Below are 25,535 nucleotides of genomic sequence, written 5' to 3'. Positions count from 1 at the left end.
TCTCTCACTTTTTATTATTGTTAAGAAAGAAAGAAGAAGAAACATATAAAATCTATAGCCATATCTTTGGTCTTAGAGGTATTTAGTTGATTATACAATTAAACTGAACAAACTCTAGGTCCATGACTATCTTCCTTATCTTGTACTAAATTATAAATTAAAATCATACAAATGCTTAGATTCAAATACAAACTCACAAATGAATATCTGCTTGGAATTATTATACTTGATTAATAACACAAGTTGCTAATTTTCAGTTGAGCTGGTAAAAACTGATTAAGGTCTCATGTTTTTCTAACTTACATTAGTAAATTAGCATGTTAGTGATTTTATTCCTATTTTATTTACAGTACAGTTTGTACTTCACATGCACTAGGAAGGAAACATTATTAAAGTGTAGATTAATTAATGTCACACTTTCATCGGCCAACATTCTTGAATTGGAGAACTGAAGCAGGAAATGTTAAAACAGCCAGCAACATCTATCTATCATTAGTTTAAAAGTTTAAAAATGTAATAAACAATAATAATAAAATATACAAAAGAGCACTAAAATAATCTTTCTACTACTTCAGCTGCAAATGGAGCAAGACAAACAGGCATAATTCCTACCAGAAACATTCAGTTTATTTTTGTCAACTGCCTGGCAAATGCGGTAGCATAAAGAAAGCTACAAAGTAGCAAACAGTGGAGAATGAATTTTGTGGGAAAATGCCATAATAGTCAAAGCCTGAGCAAGGAAATAAAGATTACTATTCTGAAGTATTACAAAAATATGCATGCCACAAGCCAGGATTTAGAAGGGTAGCAGACATATCATAAAAAAAAAAAAAAAATCTGTGCTCATCCAAGTACTAACTTTGTGCAATTCTCAGGAATATCTCTAACTGTAATAAACTTACAGTTACTTATAATATAAAGATAAAAACATTATTTTAACGTCAATTTATAAATGCAATAATAAGGTTTATATTAAATTGCATTTTTTATTTCACTTTCAGTTGTATTAACTGAATGCAATGATGGGCTTGCTCTGCTAAACTGTAATAAAGAAAACAATACCTTTGATTTTGCATGCCATGTAAAATGGAGGCTGTTGGTTTCACTTGGTACTGGCAGGATGAATGAAAGGGCATAGTGGCTAATGACATCATCTCTTACATAGTAAAGCTCAGCATCCAAACCTATAAAGCACAAATAAAAGATAAAAGAGATATTCAAATTAGAACTGAAGAGATCCAACTCAACACTATATGCTTAAATGAAATCCTTTTGAAAGGCAGGTATACCCTTAACAACGACAGTTTTAGATGTTCTTTTACAGGGCTTTGCATAAAGAATTATCATTTTAAATGATGAGCCATTTCCACTAAAAGCTAATTTTTACTGTACATGCACCAAGAACCGTCAGTTATTACTTCAGGAGTCTTCTTAGTACAACTCATTACAGCCTAAGATAAATCCAGCTGTCCTGGTCCCCTACAAAACCTGTTGCCAGTCTGATTCTGACCAGGGAGAAGAATTCTGCTAGGTAAAAATATGACTACAGTAGATGATGCATTTCTTTAAGGCCTTCATGTATCTTTAAAAGATATACTGCATATGACTTGTGACAATAAGCTTTTCTATTTTTCATCCTTAAATGTCCTGTAATTTTATGTTATACTTATCTATACTAATAAAAGGCAAGGCCCTGACAGACTGACTGACTGACTAATCACTAATTCTCCAACTTCCCGTGTAGGTAGAAGGCTGAAATTTGGCAGGCTCATTCCTTACAGCTTAATTACAAAGGTTGGGCAGGTTTCATTTTGAAATTCTACGCATAATGGTCATAACTGGAACCTATTTTCATCCATATACTGTAATAGACTGCAGCTCGATCACCGTGGGAGGTGGAGTTGCATCTCGCATCATCACGCCTCCCACGTAATTCAGCGCCTGCTCATATAAGGTAAATATTCCCGGGTTAAGGACTGTTCTTAGCATATTCATAAGTAAAAATATCTGAATCGCAAACTGATGTTAAGTATATTTTGTCCATGAATACTTATTAAATAATTCCAAATAGTATGTCCGCTTCCTTTAATAGCTTTTCCAATGGTTGTGCTGCTTCCAGGCATGTATTTTTGTATTAAAGCATTTAACCAATCACATTTCAGCCATCATTTGTTGCCAGGCAGAGAGGCCTTCACAATCTGTTGTGCAGGCACTCTAACATAGAATAAATGTCGATTAACCTGCTGCTTCAATCAATCACATTTTGAGTTGGTGTCAGTAGGGCCCCCTCTAGCAGGCATACGGCAACGTCACCGTATTCAGACCCATTGATTGGATAGAAGCCGATATGAGGAACTCTACGAGGCCACTGAAAGCACTGCAAATGCTCCGATCGCAAGATCCTCGTGCGCACAATGGTCAACTCCATGGCAGGATTCTGGACAATATTATTTGCCAGACACAGACCAGATTTCAAGACGACGAAAACCTGATGTTTGACACGCTCCTTGAGCCCCAGAAGTTTCGGGAATACAAGAAAAATTTCACGCATGAAGCCTTCTCCAGTTTAACACAAGAGCCACGGAGCGGTTTTTGATCTGTCTCAACTAAAAACAGAACTGACTGTAATGTATGCCATGGATGATTTTGCAGGAAAACCTCCCACTGATCTCCTTGACTTCCTTCATCAGAAAATCTGAATGAGAGCATGGGGCAGCTGTTCACATTGGTATATTTGGCGGTGACCATTCCCATGTACACTGCTTCTGTCAAGCGGACATTTTCAGCCCTAAAGCGAATTCAAGCTTATGCCAAAAATACAACAGGGCAGTTTCGACTTTCAGCATTGGCTTTGATGGGGATAGAAAGGGACTTTTGATGGAACTGAAGCGCACGGATAATCCGTACAACAGAGTAATTGATCTGTTTTTGAGGAAAGAGAGGAGGATGGATTTTGTTTACAAATAATCAGAATTTTTGGTGAGTAAAATGTTGCGATTTTCCTAAATAATATTGCAAGTTTATGACTTATTATTGATGTTTATGTGTGTCGCGGCTGTGGCTGCAGTAGAAAGGAACTTGTTCACCCTTGGTTTGTCTATTCAAGGTATTTATTGTGGCTACATATATACACACACACACATACATACATATATATCATCGCTTCCCGATTCATTTTACCCTCGCACCCCCTGTGACAGATGATCCCGATTTCGCACCCCCTTGGTTTGAGAAGAATTATGAAAAAATATGAGGTTAACGCAGAAAAACAGATCACCAATTGAAGCTTTATGAATAATGTACACTTTATTCCCCATCAATAATTGTTTTGGTAAAGCCATACTCAGTGTAATCCTCCTTCAATATTTTAATTTTTTCGCGACTAGCCATGATTAAATGAACGGTAAAAAAGTAAGAGCAAAGCGACGGTGACTTATTGAGACAGGCAGGTGAGAGCACATAGCTCGCGGGCTCAATGTAGTACGCGTCAAGTCGATCTAAAATGCACGATCAGATTCAAATAAATATATTGTTTCAAGTTCTATTTGGATATAAGTAGGTTCTATTTAGTCGACAGAAATATCTTTGGTAGGAATGTAAGTTGAATTTAGTCTTTAAATTTCTATGGTGAAGAAAAATTTATGTAATAATGACTAAATTGAACTTACATTCCTACCAAAGATATTTCTGTCAACTAAATAAAAATTACTTATATTTAAAATTTAAATAGAACTTGAACAGATACGATAGTTCATAATACCCACGCAACACTAAGTACACGTAAGAGCAGGAGTCATCTGTTTTAACAAGCAGCGTATTGCACTGATACTAAATAGCCTGTCTATTTAATTATTTAGGAATGAATAATAAATTAAGATTTTGTACAAATAATGTTTTTCATTTTTCTTCCTCGATGGATTCTGGCACCCCCAGCAGCAGCATATATGTATATGTATGTGTATATATGTAGATAAGTATGTATATGTATACAGTGCATCCGGAAAGTAGTCACAGCGCATCACTTTTTCCACATTTTGTTATGTTACAGCCTTATTCCAAAATGAATTAAATTCATTTTGTTCCCAGGAATTCTACACACAACACCCCATAATGACAACGTGAAAAAAGTTTACTTGAGATTTTTGCAAATTTATTAAAAATAAAAAAATTGATAAAGAACATGTACATAAGTATTCACAGCCTTTGCCATGAAGCTCAAAATTGAGCTCAGGTGCATCCCGTTTCCCCTGATCATCCTTGAGATGTTTCTGCAGCTTAATTGGAGTCCACCTCTGGTAAATTCAGTTGATTGGACATGATTTGGAAAGGCACACACCTGTCTATATAAGGTCCCACGGTTGACAGTTCATGTCAGAGCACAAACCAAGCATGAAGTCAAAGGAATTGTCTGTAGACCTCCGAGACAGGATTGTCTCGAGGCACAAATCTGGGGAAGGTTACAGAAAAATTTCTGCTGCTTTGAAGGTCCCAATGAGCACAGTGGCTTCCATCATCCATAAGTGGAAGAAGTTCAAAACCACCAGGACTCTTCCTAGAGCTGGCCAGCCATCTAAACTGAGTGATCGGGGGAGAAGGGCCTTAGGCAGGAGGTGACCAAGAACCCGATGGTCACTCTGTCAGAGCTCCAGAGGTCCTCTGTGGATAGAGGAGAACCTTCCAGAAGGTCAACCATCTCTGCAGCAATCCACCAATCAGGCCTGTATGGTAGAGTGGCCAGACGCAAGGCACTTCTTAGTAAAAGGCACATGGCAGCCCGCCTGGGGATTGCCAAAAGGCACCTGAAGGACTCTCAGACCATGAGAAACAAAAATCTCTGGTCTGATGAGACAAAGATTAAACTCTTTGGTGTGAATGCCAGGCGTCACGTTTGGAGGAAACCAGGCACCGCTCATCACCAGGCCAATACCATCCCTACAGTGATGCATGGTGGTGGCAGCATCGTGCTCTGGAGATGTTTTTTCAGCGGCAGGAACTGGGAGACTAGTCAGGATAAAGGGAAAGATGACTGCAGCAATGTACAGAGACATCCTGGATGAAAACCTGCTCCAGAGCGCTCTTGACCTCAGACTGGGGCGACGGTTCATCTTTAAGCAGGACAACGACCCTAAGCACACAGCCAAGATATCAAATGAGTGGCTTCAGGACAACTCTGTGAATGTCCTTGAGTGGCCCAGCCGGAGCCCAGACTTGAATGCAATTGAACATCTCTGGAGATATCTTAAAATGGCTGTGCACTGACGCTTCCCATCCAACCTGATGGAGCTTGAGAGGTGCTGCAAAGAGGAATGGGCGAAACTGGCCAAGGATAGGTGTGTCAAGCTTGTGGCATCATATGCATTATATTCAAAAATACTTGAGGCTGTAATTGCTGCCAAAGCATGCAATTTCTCAGTTTTTTTATTTTTAATAAATTTGCAAAAACCTCAAGTAAACTTTTTTCACATTGTCATTATGGGGTATTGTGTGTAGAATCCGGAGGAAAAAAATGAATTTAATCCATTTTGGAATAAGGTTGTAACATAATAAAATGTGGAAAAAGTGATGCGCTGTGAATACTTTCCGGATGCACTGTATATGAACTAGTTAAATTACCCAATCTTAAATATACACAATCTAATAGTAATAGTATTTTTAGCATTTGATTTTACATATCTCAGAATACAATTTTTTGCATGCATACCAGTATCCATTCTTTTTTGAAAACCACACTATGAGTCACTGTCATGCACTATCTTCTGTCCTAAGAGGCACCTGCCTGCTAAATTTATTTAAATAGTCTATTAAAATATTGGCTTTCCTAGTTTATTCACTTGAAAAGTTTAGTTTAACTAAGTAATCCTATAATAATTCTAATGTCCACACAAACTAAATATGAGTCTTGCTGTAACTTAACTGTAAAAAAAAAAAAAAAACACAATTTATTCACCCTAATACAATTGCAAATTGATTTTTCATTTTTATTAGCTGTCCTTATTTTCTGGTGCTTCTAAAGTTGAAGATAACATGTACGGTATATTTGTAAGAAAGCTTACGTTTTAATTTTGGTAGATGGGTTGTAAAAACTGATAGTTTAGTTGTTCTAGCGGAGAAAACTCATGACCTGTGGGAAACGTGATAAAAATATATGATTTTGTAGGATAACTTTTTTTTAAATGAGTTCTTTACAAGAAATATATATTTTTAGTGAAGATGTGAATCTAACTAATTCACTCACTCTTAAAGTTGGTAATACTTTTACCCTAGGGATGTCACAAGAACTGATTTTTTGGTACCAAGTTGACACTAAACTTTCATAATCATAATGGTACTAGTTTTATTTTAGTTAGTACCAAGAAGTTTAGTACCACATTTATCTTTGACTGTGTGACTGCAAGAAGACTAATTACTTCAGGAGGCACAATAGGTGAGAAACTTGAGAAAAAGTTAATTTGAAAATTTTTCCACATCAACATAAAGTATACTGAAAAGAAAAAACACAGAAGTCTGGAGTCAAGTCACAAGTCTAGGGCTTCAAGTTTGAAACAGGATAATTCCAGTGTGCAGAAGCTTGAGGTTTTGCCACTTTCATTCCATTATGCTGTTAGTTCAGAAATACAGATGTGTGTGCTTTGACAGAGATACAACAAACAGAATACATAAGAAGAAAAGAGGTACAATCCTATAATTTGCACTGTAATGCATTTGTTAAAAGGAAATGAAAAGATAACAAGATAAATCACTTTTTAATAGTGTTCTAAACAGTGCTGATAAATGAACAGAGGCTTCACATTCATTCTCTGATTGTAATATGCACTTCAACAGGTGTCCATTAGGCCATGTATCCATCCATTTTCTAATCTATACTAATAAAAGGCAAAGCCCTCACTCACTCACTCACTGACTCACTTATCACTAATTCTCCAACTTCCCGTGTAGGTAGAAGGCTGAAATTTGGCAGGCTCATTCCTTACAGCTTACTTACAAAAGTTGGGCAGATTTCATTTCGAAATTCTACGCGTAATGGTCATAACTGGAAGCTATTTTTCTGCATACGCTGTAATGGAGTTCAGCTGGAAAGCCGTGGGGGCGGAGTTTCTGCTGACATCATCACGCCTCCCATGTAATCACGTGAACTGACTGTCAACGCACTACATAGAAAACCAGCAAGAGCTCCAAAACGCGCTGAAGAAAACATGCAGTATATAATTGAGAAGGCAGCGAAACAATAAGAAGCGAGCGAGTGACATATACACTGAATCCTCCAGGCACTACTTACAAAAGGTTACATTGACAATCGCACAGATGAGAAGCTTCGATGCATGTGCTCCATAACGCATTAAAAAAAAGGTTACATTGGGGAACTTGTGTCAATGCATGATTTCCTGGTACACGATTACATTGATCAGCGCTTCCCAAAACCTGACGGTCATAACTAGAACCTTCTTTCCTATACAGTACTGTATACGGCCATAGCGGGCAGCTCGCTCGCCGTGGGAGGCGTGGCGGCTGAAGGAATATGCTTAGCATATTCATAAGTAAGGCTGCTGGGCAACTCAGCACACCTCGACAATCGCACAGATGAGAAGCTTCGATGCATGTGCTCCATAACGCATTAAAAAAAATAATGCATTTAATCACAGTTTCAATTCAAGCAAAGGGAACTTGTGTCAATGCATGATTTCCTGGTACACCGATTACATTGATCAGCGCTTCCCAAAACCTGAGTATATAAAGACGGTGTTGGAATATTTCGGAATATATAATATAAGCACTGGATAGTCAAAACTTAAATATATAAAGTCAGCGTCGGAATATATAAAGTCAGCGCTGGAATATATAAAGTCAGCGCTGGAATATATAAAGTCAGCGTCGGAATATATTGTCACGCTTGGGTCACAGATTTGCACAGAGACACAGGAGATCGTAGAAACAAGAAGGATTTTTATTCACAGACTGCAAACACATCAGCTTAAACGTGCTCCATGACAAGTCAGAGATGACAGTTCCGCTAGGAGCAGAGAGAGACAGATAAAAGCAAGCAAACCATCAATTTTCAACTGACAGGCGCTGCACAAGGCTTTTAAGTTAGCGGCGTATCACGCGAGGTTTGCATTACGCGTTATAGCGCAAGTGAGAAAGTAAGGAGCAAGCGCTGGAATAAAATCCACAAGTTAATACACAAGCTGTCTCTACAGTTTCTCCACACTGAATCCTCCAGGCACTACTTACAAAAGGTTACATTGACAATCGCACAGATGAGAAGCTTCGATGCATGTGCTCCATAATGCATTAAAAAAAATGATGCATTTAATCACAGTTTCAATTCCAAGCAAAGGGGAACTTGTATCATTGCATGATTTCCTGGTACACCGATTACATTGATCAGCGCTTCCCAAAACCTGAGTACTGTATATAAAGACGGTCTTGAAATATTTCAGAATATATAATGTAAGCGCTGGATAGTCAAAACTTTATGCAAAGATGCCTACATTTAACTTACATTCCTACCAAAGACATTTCTATCGACTAAATAAAAATTCCTTCTATTTAAAATTTAAATAGAACTTGGAACAGATGTTCATAATATCCACACAGACTTGCACGTGAGAGCGGGAGTCATCCGTTTTAAATAAATTAAGATTTTGTACAAATAATGTTTTTCATTTTTCTTCCTTGTTGGATTCTGGCACCCCCAGCAACAGTTGCTCATATAGCAAAGTGTAAAATGTTATCTATAATTTTATTTTTTTGTTATGGACTTCCCCAAAACTGTTGATCCCTGTAAATAGTTTATAGTATAACAACACTATAATCTGTTGTAGCACGAACGTTAATTAGCGTCACACCTCACAACCTGCGTGTACCACGTTTTTGGCTCTAACGCTAGAAGCGCGGTGGATGCTGTGGGGGTAAGTTCTGGTTTCTGTTTCTTTCCTGATATTTTTTTTTTCATTTACTTTGTGTTAATAATTTATAATCGACTAGCAGAATACCCGCGCTTCGCAGCGGAGAAGTAGTGTGTTAAAGAAGTTATGAAAAAGAAAAGCAAACATTTTAAAAATAACGTAAGATGATTGTTAATGTAATTGTTTTGTCATTGATATGAGTGTTGTTGTCATATCTATCTATTTATATTTATATATATATATATATATATATATATATATAGCAAAATACCTGCATTGGCAGCGGAGAAGTAAAAAGAAAAGGAAACATTTTAATAATAACGTAACATGATTGACAATGTAATTGTTTTGTCATTGTCATGAGTGTTGCTGGCATATATATATATATATATACACACACAGACACATATATAAAACATATATATACATATATAACATATATATATATATATATATATATATATACACATCTATACACATATATATACAGTTATATATATATACATATATACACATACTGTATATATACACACACATATATACATACTGTATATACAACATATACATATCTACATATATACTGTATATACACATATATATACAAATCTACATATATATATCTACATATATATATATATTAGGTGGGACTCGATTAAAAAATTAATCCAATTAATTAGAGGCTGTGTAAGAATTAATCTTGATTAATCGTATGTAATCGCACGTAAATTTGCCCCAAATCGCAAATGTTTTTTTTTTAATTTAAAACGGTTTTAGTGGGCTTACAGAATCAAATAATAGACATGGACATGAATATTGTAAACTGAAGCTGTTTTAATTTCTGAAAAAAGCTTTTAAACTGCATTTGAATTCAAAACAGAAACAAAAATATCATCCCTGGTTAAAATTGGGCAGACTTAAAAATAAAGTGGTAGTTTAAGTACTTTAAGTACATTTTCAGAATAGTATTGTCTTTAAATAATAATAACCAAAATTTCAATATAAAGTGCAGTTTTTCTTCTTAAAAAAATAAGTCAGAAACATAAAAGGTAATTTGACCAGCTTACTCTTTAAACTCTGAGTAACATTAGCCAAAATTATTTTGTACATTAGGCTAAAACAGTGTGATCATTGAACATTTTGTAATTAGATGTATTTAGAATTACTAACGGTCACGGAAGTCCAATGATCCCCAGTAAGAGCCACAAAGTCCGCTTTCTGTAATGCATCTAATTTTGCTTGCTTTTCAGTGTGCACAAAACCATGCTTTTATCAAGGCTTCGGGTAGTCGAAATGATCAGTCGTAGGAACGCGCTTTATTCCGACTCTAACATTTTTGTAGCTGTGATGTGTGCATCAGTGTAATGGATGTACCAGGAAATCATGCATTGACAAAAGTTCCCGCTTGCTTGGAATTGAAAGTGTGATTAAATGCGTTATTTTTACGCGCTATGGAGTACATGCATCGAAGCTTCTCAGCTGTGCTTGTGCTAAGAAAGGGAAAATTTTAAAAATAACGTAACATGATTCTCGTTAACCTAATATTTTTCATACGTCCCAAACCAAGGAGATGCTAAGGTAAAATGAATCGGTAGCGCGCATACATAGTCAGTACATCCCTCTCGAATCGAACCTCAATGTCGGCGTTAGAGGCTTAAGACTCTACAATTAGCCACAGCGTGTGGCTTGTCTATGCTAAAGTATGTATTGTAGATCGGGGTATATATATACATTTATATATATACCCGTGTACCGCAGTGGAGAAGTAGAAGTTATGAAAAGAAAAGGGAACATTTTAAAAATAACGTAACATGATTGTCAATATACAGTAATTGTTTTGTGAGTGTTATTGAATGTTGCTGTCATCAAGGATTTGATTATCATTATTTCTTTCAATCAGGCTCGTATTTGTAGGATGTGTTCAAGTTACATTCCGTGTTTGTCAATCGCTGTAAAGATAAGAGGTTTCATTCATCGATTAGTTCCTTACTGCATCAATAAACAGCTCGTCTTCCTTTTATCTGTGATGTGACAAACTGCATGCACGGGTTTTTTTACACTGTCTTCCTTTAGCAGGACATTCACTTTTTCCACCGTGTGCTTTGTTTCCGCAGTAGCTGCACTTATGAATATGATTGTATGTATAAGACGCTTCATATTTTTTTGCTGCCTTCTCAATTGTGTAATTCGGTTTTGTTCAGCACTCTTTGGAACTGTTGCTTTTGTCTGTGCATTGCGCCAGTTCACGTGAGCCGCTTGGTGTTCTTGCATCGAAGGTTCCCAGCTGTACTGGTGCCATCTCGTGTAATGTCAGCTAAGACCCGCACTTAAAAGTTTCTCTCGCAGTTTCAATGAGTTTGTGCCAAACACCACCCTGACCATCTCATCTTCCTCTGCATAAGCACAGTCCTTCACCCGTGAACATTTACCGGCAGTGTTTGTATTGGATTGCCGCTGATGGACGGCCTTATATGGGCAGGCACTAAATTACAAACGCTAGTGGCAGCCTGTCTATGAACTTAATTTAATATAAACTTACGGTTCACGCCGTGCTTTGTTTCCGCAGTAGCTGTACTTATGAATATGCTTGTATGCATCATTTGCTTCATAATGTTTTTCTGCCTTCTCAATTGTGAAATGGCGCTTTGTGCTCATCGCTGTTTGGAGTTCTTCCTTTTCTCTACGTACTTACGTAGGAGGCGTGATGATGTCACACGAAACTCCGCCCCCCACGGCCATCTCCAACTCAAGACTCCATTACATTATATGGGGAAAAATAGCTTCCAGTTATGACCCTTATGCGTAGAATTTCGAAATGAAACCTGCCCAACTTTTGTAAGTAAGCTGTAAGGAATAAGCCTGCCAAATTTCAGTCTTCTACCTACACGGGAAGTTGGAGAATTAGTGATGAGTGAGTGAGTGAGTGAGTGAGGGCTTTGCCTTTTATTAGTATAGATTTAATTTATTACTTAATAGGCAGAGGAAAGAAGACGTGTATGTGACGCTCTATTTCTTTCTTTTTGTTTTGCAAAGATATGCTATATAAATATATATATATTTTTTCTTTTCATTTGTTAAGAATAGATATGACAACAACACTCATATCAATGACAAAACAATTACATTAACAATCATGTTATTTTTTTTTTAATTTTTCCTTTTCTTTTTCATAACTTCTTTTACACACTACTTCTCTGCTGCGAAGCGCGGGTATTCTGCTAGTCGGTGTATATAGCTCAGGGTCACACAAACATTCAATTACACATATAGGATTGTCATATGTGAGAGAACTGGTAGGGCTAAGAAAAACAATACCATGCAGTTGAATATGCCGGATGTCAAAAAGAACCCTCGAGTGATGTGGCTAGCAAGCCGAAATAGCAGGTGTTTGTAACGTAATTTGCTACTATGACCCCACACAGTAGAAAATCAAAAAGGCATCAGGACATCACAAACACAGTCACTTCATGGCGAAGGACATGATGCCAGTGAGTGCTGCTGAAAAAGAAGGGTTCAGGAAACTTTTGAAAGTAATCGACCCAAGGTTTAAACTTCCTATCTGAATACATCTTTCTCAGACAGCACTTCCGCAGCTTTATAATGAATGTGAGCAAAGTTATAGGCTGCATTAAAAGATGTGAGATACCCTGCGACTATTACAGACTTTTGGTACACTTACAGCAGGCTCCAATTCGGTAACAGAAAGTGACTTCAGTCCAATCACGAGAGGTTAAACTTTCGTTCAAATACTTGCTGTACTCGTCTCTCCTGTCTCTTTCAAAGCTAACTTCTTTCTGAAACCTAAGAGCCGATGAGCTGCTCTCTCTTTGCAGAGCAGAAAGCCAAGATTCACTCAGCAAAACCAAGCTCCTCTTCACTAAGAAGCACCCAATTACATCAAGAAGGGAACTTCAGCATCTAAACTCTTATCCCAGAAAGAGCAATGATTTATCCTATAAAGTTTCAGATAACACAGCAAAAAGCCTAAACAAGACAAGAATAGAACATTGTGAACAAATTACCTTGCAGCAATGAGAAACAGTGCACTGCAATGCAAGAAGAATCATTCACTTGAACCTGGAGTAACAGCCGCAATAACTCCAAGCAACAGTGGACACCACCCTTATAGACAAAGTATCATAAATGTATTTACCCGTACTAAGACAAATTAGAACTCTGAATAGTCAGTAAACATCGGCCTAATCTGTGTTACATGCTTATTTGTCTCATCTGCCTTGGTGAATCCTGTCTTATATGTGTATCTAATACGTAGTTATATTTCTAGAATACAATTTATGAAAACAAGTTTACCAAAATGATAGCTGGGTAACTACTTCATAGATATACTACTGCTAGCTGTGTTATCCAACTTTGTCAGGGAAATTTCATGGCCATCAGTAATAGTGCTGTCAGTTAATCAGATTTTTTAAAATTTATTACCAAAAACCCAGCCACAGGGGATGCACAAACCAGTGTGTTTTTTCGTGCTGGTCCCAAGCCCGGATAAATGGGGAAGGTTACATCAGGAAGTGTATCCGGTGTAAAAATTTTACCAAATCAATATGCGGACAAAAATACAAATTTCCATACTGGATCGGTCAAGCCCCAGGTTATCAACGACCACCACCAGTATTGTTAACCAACAGGGTGCTTGCGGAAATTGGGCTATTGTTGGCCGAAGGAGAAAAAGAGGAGGAAAGTAAAGAGAGTGTAACTGAGAGTAGGAACTTTGAATGTTGGCAGTATGCCTAGTAAGGGGAGAGAATTAGCAGATATGATGGAGAGAAGGAAGGTTGATATATTGTGTGTTCAAGAGACTAAGTGGAAGGGGAGTAAGATTAGGTGCATATGAGGTGGATTCAAATTGTTCTATCATGGTTTGGATAGGAGGAGAAATGGGGTAGGGGTTATTCTGAAGGAACAGTATATTAAGAGTGTTTTGGAAGTGAAAAGAGTGTCAGACAGAGTAATGATTATGAAGCTGGAAATTGGAGGTGAGATGATTAATGTTGATAGTGCATTTTTCCCGTAAGTTGGGTGTGCGATGGATAAGAAAGAAGCTACATGGAGCTGGATGAAGTGATGAACAGTGTACCCAAGGGACAGAAAGTAGTGATTGGAACGGATTTCAATGGACATGTTGATGAAGCGAAAAGAGGTGACGAGGAGGTGATGGGTAGGTATGGTGTCAAGGAGAGAAATGAAGAAAGTTACAGAATAGCGGATTTTGCCAAAAGGATGGACATGGCTGTGGTGCATACGTATTTTAAGAAGAGGGAGGAACATTGCGTTACATACAAGAGTGGAGGAAGATGCACACAGGTAGATTACATCCTATGCAAAAGAGTCAATCTGAAGGGGATTGAAGACTTATAGTGGTGGCACGGGGAAAGTGTAGTTAAGAAACATATGATGGTGGTCTGTAGGATGATGTTGGAGATAAAGAAGAGGAAGTGAGTGAGGACAGAGCCAAGGATCACTTGGTGGAATTTGAAAAATGAAGACTGCAAGGTTGAGTTTATGGAGAAGAGGAGACAGGCACTGGGTGCTAGTGAAGAGTTACCAGACAGTTGGGAAACTACTGCAGATGTAGTACGGGTGACAACAAGAAGGGTGCTTGGCATGACATCTGGACAGAGGAAGGAGGAAAAAGAAACCAGGTGGTGGAATGTGGAAGTACAGGAGAGTATACAGAGGAAGAAGATGGCAAAGAAGAAGTGGGATAGTCAGAGAGATGCAGAATGTAGACAAGAGTACAAGGAGATAAGGTGCAAGGTGAAGAGAGAGGTGGCGAAGGCTAAAGAAACGGCGTATGAGGAGTTCTATGAGAGGTTGGACACTAAGGAGGGAGAAAAGGACCTGTACCGATTGGCTTGACAGAGGGACCGAGCTGGGAAAGATGTGCAACAGGTTAGGGTAATAAAGGATAAAGATGGAAACATACTCACAAGTGAGGAGAGTGTGTTCAGCAGATGGAAAGAGTACTTTGTGAGGCTGATGAATGAAGAAAATGAGAGAGAGAGAAGAGGTTGGATGATGTGGAAATAGTGAATCAGGAAGTGCAACGGAGTAGCAAGGAGGAAGTAAGGACAGCTATGAGGAGAATGAAAAATGAAAAGGCCGTTGGTCCAGATGACATATCTGTGGAAGCATGAAGGTGTTTGACAGAGATGGCAGTGGAGTTTTTAACCAGACTGTTTAATGGAATCTTGGAAAGTGACAGGATGCCTGAGGAGTGGAGAAGAAGTGTACAGGTGCCAATATTTAAGAATAAGGGTGACGTGCAGGACTATAACTACAGAGGGATAAAATTGAAAGCCACAATATGAAGTTAAGAGAAAGAGTAGTGGGAAGCTAGGCTAAGAAGGGAGGTGATGATTAGTGAGCAGCAGTATATTTTTATGCCAAGAAAGAGCACCACAGATGTGATGTTTGCTCTGAGGGTGTTGATGGAGAACCATGGAGAAATAGAGAAGGCCAGAAGGAGTTGCATTGCGTCTTTGTGGACCTGGAGAAAGCATATGACAGGGTGCCTCGAGAGGAGTTATGGTATTGTATGAGGAAGTCGGGAGTGGCAGAGAAGTACTGTATGTAAGAGTTGTACAGGATATGTACGAGGGAAGTGTGACCGTGGTGAGGTCTGCGGTAGGAGTGACGGATGCATTCAAGGTGGAGGTGGGATTACATCAGGGATTGACTTTGAGCCCTTTCTTATTTGCAATGGTGATAGACAGGTTGACAGATGAGATTAGACAGGAGTCCCCATTGACTATGACGTTTGCAGATGACATTGTGATCTGTAGAGATAGTAGGGAGCAGGTTGAGGAGACCCTGGAGAGGTGGAGATATACTCTAGAGAGGAGATGAGTGAATGTCAGTAGGAACAAGACAGAATACGTGTGTAAATGAGGGGGAGGTCAGTGGAATGGTGAGGATGAAAGAAGTAGAGTTGGCGAAGGTGGATGAGTTTAAATACTTGGGATCAACAGCACAGAGTAATTGGGGAGGTGAAAAAGAGAGTGCAGGCAGGGTGGAATGGGTGGAGAAGAGTGTCAGGAGTAATCTGTGACAGACAGGTATCAGCAAGAGTGAAAAGGAAGATCTACAGGACGGTAGTGAGACAAGCTATGTTATATGGGTTGGAGACGGTGGAACTAAGCAGAAAGCAGGAGGCAAAGCTGGAGGTAGCAGAGTTAAAGATGCTAAGATTTGCACTGGGTGTGACAAGGATGGATAGGTTTAGAAATGAGAACATTAGAGGATCAGCTCAAGTTGGACGGTTAGGAGACAAAGTCAGAGAGGTGGGATTGTGTTGGTTTGGACATGTGCAGAGGAGAGATGCTGAGTATTTTGGGAGAAGGATGCTAAGTAGAGCAGCCAAAAGAAGAGGAGAAGACTTTTACTAAGGACTCATTATTGCCAGGCAATGTGGTATAATGGTTAAAGCTTTGGACAAAGGCATTCACACCTTGGGGTTGTGGGTTCAAATTAGGGATGTTCGATACAACGATATATATCGGATGAAAACGTCTATCGCTGCACATTACGCTATCGTTTGTTTCGTGGTGTCGCAAAATAAACTGTTTACGGCAATATTTTTTTCATTGTTTTGATGGCCACCACGTGGATGCAGACACACTAGCATGGCTGATGAAGACGAGGCAACACCCGGTAGCTCCACACAGAAGGACCTTGTTCCTAAACGAGGGCTACCTCTGTAGTATGGAGATGGTTTGGATTTGAAAAGTCTGACACGGACCAGAAAACGGTACTGTGCAAATTATGCTGCAAACCGATCGCTACCACAGACTCCAACAGGACAAACCTCTTCTACACCTCCGCAAAAAGCACGTGAGCGAGCATGCAGAGAGTTTACAACTGAGAGGCAGGCCACGTAGGATATTACAGTTGTAAAGGTACTATTTAAACGAGCATGTTAAAAGCTTGGAAGATTAATTGCTACCAAAACAATTTGCTTAAGGCATAATTTTCCTGCAGCGTTTGCTGTCAGCGTTAATCTTGTTATAATTACGTTTACGCCACAACTGCATTAACACGGCAAATCTCCGTTAACGAGTTACGCGGATCGCCCGCGCTTGGGGCTGGATGGCATCAACACGTTAGCGCCGTCCAGTCCACGCGACGGGCTTATCAGCTGTAACTCATTAACGGAGATTTGACACACTACGATGTGCAAATTAACATTTTACTAGAATGTAGCCTAAAAAATTATATTTAATATTATATATTTAATATATTTTTGTCGTAAGCCTTATTGCTGCTACAGTTTGAAGTACAATGTTTACATTTGGTTTTGACAATTAATGTTAGACTTGTATTTATTTTGTTTAAAGGGTTTATTGGCCTTATACAGTTTAGTTGTTAGTGCTTTGATCCTTTTATATTTAATATATGTTGTGAGAGTTATTGCTGCTACAGTTCACATTTTGTTTATGTCAGGCATTTTATATAGCAGTATTTTATATTGGACCTTTAGTAATTTGTTTTTGAAAAGTGTTTTATATTTGATACATTAACATTTTATGTTTTGCATTATAAGTCAAACATTTGCTCAAATGTTCTAAATAAAAGAACAGAAATAATTACAAGTTGAGTACTTCTCATTTTTGATTTTTTTAATTTAAATGAAAAAAGGAGTGGTGATTATATAAACTATTCACTGAATACAAAGAAAATGTACTATATCGTGATATCGGGATATGAAATGAAATATCGGGATATAAGATTTTGGTCATATCGCACAGCCCTAGTTCAAATCATGCCACTCCCACTATGTGACCATGCCTGTGCTCCAACTGCCTTAGAGAAAGGTGTCAGTCATGTTGTAGTAGTAGTAATTAAATAATAATAATAATAGGTCAGAGAACTTGCTTACTCTTGAACATGCTATACACAATTACACATGTGGAAAACATTTATGCATTTGATCAACTCCTGCCTTTTTCTGCTTTTCTTAATGACTTGTTTTTGATGGTGGTCATGGGAAAACACAATATTACAGGAAAGTTTTGTTTTTTTTTTCAATTGAAACAGGTAATCAGTAGGAATAATGTGAAATATGAGTATATATAGTAATGAACAGAAGTAGTGGGGTAAAGAAAATGAACACAGCTCAAAGATTTATTAAAGTGTGAGCCAATGGTCTCTGTGTATTATAAATTAAAATACTTGAAAAAACTATTGGGTTAAGAATTATTTAAATGAAGTTGTTACCTTCCATTAGGGGTAGTAGGGTTACTACTCAGAAGCTTCAATGTTTTAGCCTCAGGGCATGCCGCATATATCTCTCTGGGTCAACACATGCCTGAAATACCTCATATGACCACTCAGATGTTCTTGCCTCTGTGCACACCTGTTTCCCTGAGTGGACTCCACTTCAGTAGCCCGATGCACAGTAATCATCCTCTTACAGTCTATTCCCCACAGTTTCTTTCTTCCCTGAGACAGCATGCTCCACACTGCTGCTCACCCCTTTTTAGTGGCTGGTACTTGTCATCCTGTGCTGTCTTCCCGTTCCACCCGCATTTATCTGGATGCCAATATATGCATATGTCACGTCCAACAGCCATCATTCTCAAAACCACGTCAAGTTCTGTACTGCTGACTGGTGTCTTATAATACCATCTTATAATGTAACAATACAGGTTTACCTATTCTCATGTTAATTTCCCCTTGGGATTAATAAAGTATCTATCTATCTACATGTTAACAATTTTCAGTTGTTTGTACTATCCATTCAAGTACAGAATTTTGTGTTTTTCATTAGTTTTGTGCAGTCCTCCATTAAAGTCTGCAGATGTAAATTTACAGTTAATGCTAAGTAGTGAATGAAGTAGATACTGTATACGCTAATACCCTATGTATTACACTGGAATATTAACATGAAGTGCAAAACATATCCTGATTAGAAAATCAAGTGCAACTATCGAAGGCCAGCATTTCTCACTTGGGAGTGTGCAGCCTCGATGAGAGCTAGTAGTCCACAGCATAAAACAGCAATTGCTATCCAAAGAGCTTCGCCAAATTTTTTCTTTTTATTTCACAATATGATCATATGTATTTTTTCATTTTTGAGATTTTGAGGTATTTAATTTTTCTGTTGTGTGGGGGTTTTACCCCTAAATACTGATATACAGGAATACATTTTCTTACCAAATACCTTCTGGCCTTGATATACAATCCTACCAAATTTCAGGTTTTAAACAAAATGGATAAAAGTTTTTTTGATGAAGAGCGAGTGTCTGAGAGAACATTGCATTGTCTATATATTTATATATAAAAATCAATGCATTATTAGCTCATGAGTTAATCTTAAAGAAAACTGCAGGACTGCAAAAGCACATCATAGCCCATTTTTAATTTATTTATTTTAAATAAAGACTTGAGCATCAAATTCATGTGTTAAACTGGAGAGCATACCTTGACAAATCAAAATAATAACTGATTAATGAAACTTCAAATGTCAGGGTCTTTCTTGTACATATTTGATAATATAGTTAAAGATATGGTTAGGAAACAGCATGATAGACTGTTCTTTTTTTAGAAAGCAAATATAACTTGATCTAATACCCCCATTCTTTAACAGTTAGTCGCCCAACACTAAATAAGCAGTGTCTGGAAAAGCAAGCTCCATTTTTGTCCTCATTGATGCATGTGCAGCCATGTCAGGAATTATTACATTTCAAAGATGTGGCAGATGTAATGTTGAACATATATTAACTTTCAGCACAAGCTCCCTCTTGCACCATCTAATAAATAATGCCATTTTTTAATATTTAAAAACAAAAACAAGTGCATGTTTGCTTAATTTGTCACAGTGATATTGATTACATCTGGACAGTCATATTAACTTTTCATTCAAAATTAAACAGCGTTCATTTTTAAGTAGGTAATGTATATTAACAATACATTTTTATTGATTAACTCATTTTTTCTAAAAGAACTAAACTATTAGCCAGCATGTGAACCCAAGATAAGTATCAGTGTTTTAAAACCATAGGCTACTGCTTTACAGCACAGTGTTAGCAGAGATTTGAAGATGGCTGTGCAATAGGACATTGGATTCCTTCAGCAGTTTAGGGCTGTACAAAGAAGGCTTTGTATTCAACTTAGCCTTTTTAATAAGGTGAGAGAGCCAGATAATAGGGAAACAGATCTGCTTTACATTGTGATCGGGCCGCAGTAATTACTGGTGATATTGTATCCAACTGTTGCAACAACATGAGGAAATGTTGAAATCTAACACTGGCACCACATTTTTCAATGTCATTTGTCTGGAACATTTTTTTTTTGCTTTGAGGAAAGGTTAGCAAATTATCGGTTTAGTGACATAACTAAAATATATAATTCTGGATATTAATATAACACTAGGATATATTCATAAGACTTAAGATTATATTCTGAAAAGTAATCAAAGTCGCTTTGTTAATTCTGAGCAGTTGTGGACATTTTGAGATCTTTCACAAGTATCAAGCTCAACATTCAGTTACCCTCAGCAGGTCTACTATAAATATTAAAAACCAATGCAAAAGTATCCATATTTCATAAACACATATGATGGTAACAATAAAATGTGTCAGTTACCACAGGGTTTCTTGTAAAAACTCCTACTTTATTTCCATGAACTGTAAAGTTCTTCAGTTGCAGATTTAACACAACATTTATTGAATCTGCATAATGTGTCTATCCATCTCTATCTATACAGTGTGTGTGTGTGTGTGTATGTGTATATATATATATATATATATATATATGCATACTTGGTGAGGCAACATCTTTAGCTAGTCTGGCCAGTTTTATTGGCTCTTGACATAGAAAAAGCCTTTCACCATTTGCTTTGGAATATCCTGGGGAAAGTTATGAAATCAATGGAATTTGGTGAAGATTTTATTAATATGGTTCAAACATTGTCATTTTTTCCCATGGCTATTATTCTCACGAATTCAAACATCTCTCCTTTAAGATTTTCAGCAGTGCCAGACAGGGATGCTCTCTCTCTCCTGTTCTTATTAAGTGATATTTGGAGCTTTTGGTCATTGCACTTTATTCTCACAAGCTAATCATTCCAGTTATTGGAAAGGTATTGACATTTTCCCTACATTGCAAAAATACTGTAATCTCGAATTATTGTGGTATCTTCAAAAGCATGAAAGATTCACTCTCTACATGGCCATCTTTTCTGCTGTTTTTCCATTCCAGGATAGCCATTATTAAAAATAATGTGCCCTTTAGTTTTAAGTTTCTAAGTGGCAAGCTACTTCTCACCACTACAAAAACAAAATTAGATCCTTAATCTCAATTTTATAGAACAAAAAGCCTCTGTTAATTTGTGATAAATCAGAGGAAAGAGTCTCAGTTTGGAGGTTGATGGTTGATGTCGGCACTTGACATTCCTTCCTGATTTCCCATTAAATCCAGTAGAGTTACCTCTAGACCTCTTTTTCTTCTTCCCTTTACAGTAATAAAACAAAAATCTCACGCTAATAATTTGGAGCCTTTAGATTCCTATATGTTGAGTTTGTGGTGCAGGGTTAAAAAACATTTGGATTACTGCCCCAAATAGGCAATTCAACAATCCTGCTTTGTGTATAAGTGGTCATCTCATTTAATTTCCTTCATGGACCTCCCTAGGCATATCAGCTCTTGGCAGCATTTTTAATGATACTGGACATTCCAGTTCCAGTGGTCCGAGTTTGAAATCCCTTCTTAATTTTTTTTGGCTTTTTACTTACAACTACGGCCTGTTTATAAAACTTGCAATATTTCCCTATCTTCTGTTCTTCACCCACATCCTCTCTACAACTTCTGTAGCTCTCTATATGCACGTCTGTGCAAGGCCTATTATTTAACGTTTACCAATTCTCTCACTGTGGCAGTAAGACCTTCTCTAAACACTCCTACTTCCTTAGAAATTTATTTTTTGTAATATTCTGTTTTCATCATTAAAAACCCAATCTACAAAACATTCAATTTAGGATTGCTCATCACTCTTATTTTACTCCCTGAAAGTGTTTTTCTTTGGGTCTTGTCCACTGATCATTTTTGTCCTTTCTACAAGGTGAGCATTGTGGGTATTTTTTTTTTTTTTTTTGCATATGTTTTGGAAGTACAGTATCTCTTATTCACAGCTTTCTTGTTGTCTATTACTAAATTTCATTCAACTGTTTTTCATATCAATATCCTTTTCCTTCCTTATATTTTTTCCATCTCTCTCTTCTATCCAGCGGAAAATGTTTCATCTAGCTGCAACGATACCTTTAGCTTCTTGCAGGAAATTTGATGTTTCTGTCTCCTTTATACTGTATATTGACAAGCCTCATTATTCAATCTTACTCTCCTAGAACTTTCAGCCTTATCAGTGGGTCATCCACTTCATATATTACAAAATGGAGTGGCCTAATGGAAAATCTGAGAAGTTGTAGTTGCTCTTCTACTGCTTTTTAAATCTTGTCTCAGTGGGTCTGACATTTGGGGTGTACATTATATCCCTTCTAAGTTTTGCTCAGGCAGTTTCCTTTTTACTAGGCTAAATTTAGTGGATGGGTGAGGGTGAGGTGGTATTTTTACTATTATTTCTGTGTTTATGATTACTGTACTCTGTTTTGACTGTTTATTTTATGAAAAACATGTTGGTGTTATTTCTACTCATTACTTTCATTTATCTTCAATAAATAATTAATCACAAAAATAATTTGATTGAAATTTGGTGGTTATAGGAAAAAGTAATTAACTGACCCTTTTTTTGAGAAAATGGAATAATATTATGTTAATTTGCCTGCTCTATGCCGAGAACATGTTTAATGCAAATGAAGAATGGAGTAGAATTGAATGATGAGCTTAAAAGCAGCACTAACAAACAAATGGGGGGGATGGAAGAGTTGAAAAAAATGGTCTCGTGGACAATGAAAAAGAGACATGATCATGATTGGCATGTATAGTGAAGTCTGAAATGGAAGAAGAAAGTTCATCGAAGCTCAACAGAGATAAATCTTCGAGGTTAACAAGCATGCAATATAGCTCCAGTGAGAGTGTCTAGGTGTACTGTAGCTTTGCTAGAAGTAAAAAGGGATAAAGAGAGAAGTACAGAAAGAAGTAGAGCCCTTGGATCCAAGACATGTATGGTGGCGTCAGGAAGGTGGTAGGAGTTTCAGCCCCATTTTTCTAGATTATATAGATGATTCACAGTATTATGCCCCTGATCTTTTTCTCCATCATATAACATAGCCTCTGATCAATGTTACACCACTACACTATATAAACATGTGCAAAAGATGAAAAAGCCCCAGCCCTACCACATCTCTCTACAATTTTATATACATGTAAGACCATGCATAATAATCACAAAAGGGGATAAGACCCTGATACATGTAAATCATAGAAACACTCCTGAACTGACAGTGTCAGTTTAAACTTGACTGGTCCCACAATAACTACTCCACTGTAAAATTTATTCACATCAGTTTTTGAAAGGGAGACCCCAACCCTCCAAAATTATTTACATTTGCATATGTGTCTGCAAATGCTGAATGGGGATGCCCCATTCCTGTGTTCTGCAAAATCATTTACCGTACATACACATTTGCATCTGCAGACTTTAAGGGGGGACCATGTACAACTGGAAAAAACACTAAATGAAATACTTAAGTGAGCAACATAAACATCTAATGATAATATATTCCGAAATTTCACATTATTCCTACTGGTTACCAGTTTCAATTGAAAATAATACAATTTCCTGTATAATTTTGTGTTTTGAAACAACCATCAACAAAAGTCAAGTTGCTGTAAAAAGCAGGAATTTATTTAATGCAAGAATATTTCAATCATGGGCAATTGTATATAGCATGTTCAAGAATAAACATTTCCAGTGACTCAATAAAATCATTATTACTTATTATTTGACTGCCACCTTTATCCAAGTCGACTTACAACATTGTGAGATTCAATTAGTGTCATTCCTTTTGTATTATCAGTTGGAGCACAGGCAGATGAAATGATAGTAGCAGAATTTGAACCCACAACCTATGGGCTTGAAATTTTAGGTCCAAAGATTTAACCACTACACAAAACTGCCGTACAATAATATTAAATCTTTGTAATGGGAAAATAAACAACATATAAAGAAAAGTATTTAGTTAGTTACATAGTACATCTGATAAACTGACACTACAACTGAGGCCCAATTGTCGTACGAAATTTCCCAGGTGAAGCAAGGTAACACAGGTAATCTAAACTATATCAGAATTCCAACACATTTAATTGTACCAGTGCTAAATTTAAAAAAAAAAGTTTAAAATGCAGAGCCAAGTGCAACCTGGAGAAACCCTGCTAAGCAAGATTGTCTAAGAGACAATAATAATGAATAAACAAAGGCACAAAAACACTTCACAAATTGGACCCAGCATACATATGTAATGGGCCAACTGGAAAACTTCATTATTGAATACTGGAATCAAACAAATGTATTAATAACTTTCCCAACTGCAGAAATAGTATAAAATGCGCAATGAATTACACATTATCATAATTAAATGCATCACAGACAAGGGTATCTGCACATGAAAAAACAGAAAATTCAGGAATATATAATAATATCCACAAATGATAAAAGTTACACAGATTACAGTTATTTGAAAAGACTCGAAAGTATACGGTTGCCAAGGGCCTCATGCATAAACAGTTTGTACACCTATTTCCAAGCTTATATCACAATGTATAAAAACTAAACTAGGTGTAAAGCCATACACATTCTCACAGCAACACCCCATCCCCTTCCCCTATGTGAATGTATGTTTTCTGCTTGGTTTTGCAAACTGGAGGCACCCAGCGTCAAATCAGTACACAGTTACTCTGTGGCTTCCCTTTCTTTTTTAGATTAACAACCATCACACGACCTTTATCAAAAACACTGAAATTAACTACATATCATTTATAAATTGATTGTAATCAACCTGTAACAGTGCATGGAATGGCCAAGTTATTCCAAATACCACAGCTGCTTTAGTGTTGTTAGTCTCAGTGCAAAACTGACAGTATTTTACCCCACTGTATCCAAGTGTGGAAATAACACATCTATACAACAGGTGATTGGAAAGCTCTATGGCAGGTTGTGTCAAGGGGCGCACAAAGCATTATCAGGATACAGCTTCCAACCCTGGAGGACATTTATAGCACATGCTTCAGCTTCAAGGAAGGCCACCAGCATCTGCATGAATTCCACTCAGCCATCCATACAATCTATTTGAACTTCTCCCATTCGGCAAAAGCTTCAGAGTCTTTCCTGTACGGACCTCAAGGCTCAGAAACAACTTCATACCAAGAGCCATAAACACACTCAAACAGTCCATCAAGTGCTCCTGGTAGAACTGCTTGTACTTATAATTACAACTACCTCACTGTAAACTTACACAACAGCTTTAATATTGTACAACCTCAGCCACTTTATGAACCATTTGCACTATCTGTATAATATGTACATGTACATTATACTTATGCTTTCATACTGTATATTATTCATTGTTTTGTATCGCATTATTATTTGATCATTTTTATAGGAAAATAGGTTTTTGGAGAATTTGCATATTGAATTTCATTATACCATACAATTACAAT

General features: G+C 37.2%; 1 protein-coding gene across 2 annotated transcripts in view; it reads right to left on the bottom strand.

Annotated features, from left to right (window-relative positions):
• The window catches only part of ryk (receptor like tyrosine kinase), a 216,293-nt gene that overhangs the window by 103,398 nt on the left and 87,360 nt on the right, over positions 1-25,535 (bottom strand). For both annotated transcript variants that reach the window (XM_039762357.1, XM_039762358.1), the window contains exon 2: positions 1,063-1,184. In XM_039762357.1, coding sequence (XP_039618291.1) covers positions 1,063-1,184 — 122 coding nt within the window. The remainder of the gene's footprint in view (positions 1-1,062; positions 1,185-25,535) is intronic.

Source organism: Polypterus senegalus, chromosome 1 (assembly GCF_016835505.1).
Source record: "Polypterus senegalus isolate Bchr_013 chromosome 1, ASM1683550v1, whole genome shotgun sequence".
In the NCBI taxonomy this organism is placed as follows: Eukaryota; Metazoa; Chordata; class Cladistia; order Polypteriformes; family Polypteridae; genus Polypterus; species Polypterus senegalus.
The sequence above is the reverse complement of the archived record's forward strand: the minus strand, read 5'-3'. Positions and strand labels throughout refer to the sequence as shown.